Source organism: Morone saxatilis, unplaced genomic scaffold (genome assembly GCF_004916995.1).
Source record: "Morone saxatilis isolate NCDOM2014 unplaced genomic scaffold, NCSU_SB_2.0 Contig10, whole genome shotgun sequence".
NCBI lineage: Eukaryota > Metazoa > Chordata > Actinopteri > Moronidae > Morone > Morone saxatilis.
Genome location: NW_023339652.1, coordinates 17,028,998 through 17,033,339, shown reverse-complemented (window position 1 = coordinate 17,033,339; position 4,342 = coordinate 17,028,998). Strand labels below are relative to the sequence as shown.

Genomic DNA, 4,342 nt, shown 5'->3' with positions numbered 1-4,342 from the left:
CACTCCCAGATCTTCTTACACTGTTATATTCTCAGTGTTAGACGTTAAGTGCTTTCTTTAAAAGCCTTGCTTTTCTTCCAACCTCGCCTTCTGCCACATCATATTGTTTCATATTGTGTTAAGCATACTGATCATATTTCACACTTTTTCTGCTCTGATGAAGGTCGGATAGACCGAAAGCTTGCTAAATAAAGTGATATACTGAATGGACCAAACAAAGTATTGATTAATTAAAAATGATTCAGAGGTTAATCAATAATGAAAATAATCATTAGTTGCAACCCTATTATCCTCTCCAGTATCAAATAAAGGCAAAAATACCCCAAAATAATCTAAACCCACTGCTAATGTTGCTGCTACAATATCACAGCTGCCTCCAAACACCACCAGTAACATCACTGCTGTATTCAAGATACCTCAGTCAGGCCAAATCAGCTGATACAAGATGGATTATAGAGATTGGTCACAGTAGGCCTCCAGAGGCCCCGTGTTTGCCTTTGTCTAGGGTCTCCCCACATCCCAACACTGAACCTCCCTCCCAGTAGAGCCAGCAGCTGTCGATCCAAAATCCACCAGAAGAGGGCATTCACACACCAACTCATCCACATTCTTTACTGCTACTCAACAGTGTAACTGCTCACATGTATTGCATCGCTGGCAGGCCTCCCCCACACATCAGAGTGGGTAGACCTATGTGTATTGGACTGTTAGCAATCAAACTGGTTGTTATGCTGTTGCCTAATGTTTTATGCAGGGCTTTGCGCTAATCTCTGCCACTTAAGGGGTGGAAAAGTACAGGTGCCACTCAGCCACGAACAAGATCCTTTACAATAGTCCGTGCCAGTATTTCTGGCCAGGGCTATAAAGGGAGACAAACTGGTTTTCCCACCTCGGAAATAGCAGTTTTCCATACAGCATCACGGGGAGATTAACCCAAACAAAACCTCTATAAACAGTAACTCATGTGACGGCTGTGGGGATGGGGAGGTGGAGGAAGAAGAAGGAGCAGAAGAGAGAATCGTTCAGATTAACGGCGGGGGCAATAAACCCACTTGGCACGGTCAAATATGGGTTACATTTACTGTAGATCTAATATAAAATGTGAAACATGAGACACTTTAATTCCCTTCTCATATTATAACCTGCATGACCACCCAATCCCTTACTCTAAACTTTAGCCTACTTTAGTGAATGGAAGCGTGACTACCATAGGACATAAAACTATAAAACAACTGTTAGGCTACATAATAAAAAATGTTCCGTTGGGTAACGGTTTAAACAGTTATGATGGATCATTTGAATATGAAATCAGTGCCTAACACTGTAGTTACTAGTGCTTGTTCCACAGCTGATCTGCTCTGCTGAGTGTTCTCTCAAGGAGAGATAAACTGTTCACTGTATCATGGCAGAGCCTCTGACCTTGCAGTCTACATTATCCAGTATCTGCCGACACAACAACACACAGTAACCCCGGTGTGATTTATTACACCGGCTACAGGCTGCATGTTCATCTTCAGCCTTTCACCTCTGTGTCGACTGACTAATAAACTCAACAAATACAATAAGATAGAGGCAAAAGTGAAAGTTTTAAAAACGCTAATGACACATTTATGTACTAAATTCCACTAGAAAACTATGGAAATCTGGGAAAAAATTACTTTGAGCTATAAAAAAGGATGTAAGCTTAAAATAACTTCAACTTTGTTTCCAACTCAACTCTGCACATTAGAAACATCAGTCATTCAAAAAAAACATGTTCAACGCAGCGTTTAATACTTATTAACGCCATTATAGCTCATTTACATTTAATAATGCATCATTAAGCTTTAACCCCCAAACACGCGGATCAAAGTGGCCATTAAGCGCCTATAGTGCCGGGCGGCGCAGTAATATTTAAATTAATCGTAATGCGGCTCCAGGTGCGTTTAACTCGTATGTTTAAGAGTCCTATTCAGCCAATCAGAGCGAGGAGCGGGTCTTTTTCTTAATAAAGTAGTGTCTTACCTGTTCCTGTCGGGACGCTCCTCAGCAGGCAACGCCAGCAGCTGCTGGAGGGAAACCAGGCTGATGCAATACACAGTAAGCGGGAGAAGGGACCGCATCTCCGGACGCCAACTTTTACTGTACACCCTCTCTGGGAAGGAGGGGGCGACCACACGGAGTGGGCGCAGTTGAAATCCCAAGAGTGGGAAAAAAATGAAAAAACAATAATAATAAAGGGGGGAAAAAGTGTTCCCAAAAGATTGATGCTGGGTTCAGATATCCAAAGTTGCCAGTGGAGATTGCTGATGAAAGATCTGGAGAGAGCAGAAGTTATACATGATCAATTAACCTGCTGCTCATGGACCAACAGTGTAAAAGCAAAGAGAGAGCCAGTCCAAGCTGCTCCCATATTGCATTTATTCAGACACTTAATAAGAAACTGCTCTGAAAATATCCCCAGTGGACTCTTCATCAAAAACTCTGCTTCATAGCACCCATTAAACTTATGCACCAGATATAGACTTTCCTAACAATGCCCCAAAATGCACCCATAATCCATTCTGCACACACTTTACATTTTACACATTACATTTTATGACTAACTCTACTCAATACTGATAAATAGAAGTCTTACCTTCTTGGTATTTAGAGCTCAGAATCTGTGTTTATTTAAGTTTTTTCCCCCCATGAATCCAAACGTGTTGGTCAAGATCAAGTTCTCCAGTGTGAAGCTGTGCGCCTGCTGACATTGCGGGTTTAAATACTAAGTGGGCGGAGTTCCCTGACTGAAGTGCCGATGGGCAATTTTTCAGTGGCAAAGCCAAGGTGCTGTAACATCATTATCTGCCATGCTGGGAATATCCTGATCTGGCTGACACACATCAACCCTGGAAACACCCTGGTAGCTTCTGTAAATGATAAACTATATCAAATTGCATGATGTTGCTAAAGCGGCTGATACAGACCCTAAAGTATGCCATAATTACTATAAAGTGAGTATTGAGCAGCACAGACTCACTTTAAAGTATTATTGTAGAAATATTGTGGTGGCATTATGCAGTAAAGTAATGTAAATTCACTATTAAGCAAGTTCTATTTTCATAATGTATTGTAGTGATAAAATATGAGTTCTAAACTGTCATAAAATACATGAAAAGTCACACAGAAACCCCAATCCAGGAATATTTCTGTTAGCTCGGATGCTAAAGATATATAAACATTGTATTCATCACAGAGCACTGTGCACTATCATAACCAACCATGCGCATACTCAGGAAAATAGCCCCAATTTTCATTAATTTCACGAGCAGTTTGTCTTTCTGACCAAACCCGCCTCCTTATCTCTTATCATTACTGTCAGCCAAGTGTGTGAGATAGATAGACGGAAATGCAGGAATCTTCACAGAACGGTCCCACCATGCAGCATCATTGATAAACGTACTGATCGGAACGTTTCCTTCATTGCTGTATCACCGTTTACTGAAACAGACTATTTGTGTGATTATTTAGGGAGCTGTTACTGTATATCCTGCAAAAACTGTCTTAATTGTTACCAAACCATGACTTTATCACTTTCAGTTGTGTTTTGAAATCTGTTACAACAGATGTGGCTCTGATATGCCACAGGTTTAAACACGTATCTTACAACTCTGTTTTAATGACTCAGATGAGTCCTGTGCAGCCTATTTCATCTCATTAGTGAGCATATTTGTACTGTGTCCAAGTTCCCTCCTTCCTTTCTAACTCAATGCGGCGACACAGTAGTGATACATACACCTGATCTGATCCTGCCTCAAATGTGGTTACGCAACATTCATTTCCAAGAAAGCATGTTAAGCAGGTTGTCAGCAGTATAGTGGACGCCTCTCTTGGAATATTTATAGGCGAGAGAAGTGGCAACAGAGGCAGGGCAAGCAAAGCCAGACTCCATGAGGAATGTAAGTATGTGATGTTTGTTATTTGTCTTTTTGCTGACGCAGAAATCATCTCAGGCATCTAAATAAACAGCAGCAGGCCTGAACTGCACATGTAGTAAACATCAACATTTAGAAATATGGCTGACAATAAAATAAAAACTGAGCAACGACACATGTCATTTGGGGCGACCATCATTGTTTGGATTAGGCAACACAGGGACCCCTGGGACCCCTGGGTGTTTGTTCACCGGGAACCGTAACTCAGTTTTGCTTTTATTTTCAGTCATATGTCGACTATTCCAGGATTTTACACTTATTCAAAGAATTGGCATCATCATGTGTTTGTGTTTTATAAAAAGAGCAAGGCGGACGTGCCATTGCCTGGATTATGAATTTGGGGGATTTTTGTGTCTTAGATGATTCTAGAAATATGATTAGAACAG

At 41.1% G+C, this 4,342-nt stretch overlaps 1 protein-coding gene across 1 annotated transcript in view; it reads right to left on the bottom strand.

Moving 5' to 3' along the window:
• adm2a (adrenomedullin 2a) overlaps positions 1–2,749 on the bottom strand; it is a 10,039-nt gene extending 7,290 nt beyond the window's left edge. Inside the window, exons 1-2 of the mRNA XM_035678940.1 lie at positions 2,618–2,749; positions 2,005–2,297 (exon numbers count right to left, since the gene is read on the bottom strand). Of these exons, the coding sequence (XP_035534833.1) occupies positions 2,005–2,102 (98 nt within the window). The 5' untranslated portion in view covers positions 2,103–2,297; positions 2,618–2,749. The remainder of the gene's footprint in view (positions 1–2,004; positions 2,298–2,617) is intronic.
• Positions 2,750–4,342: the final 1,593 nt, after the last annotated feature.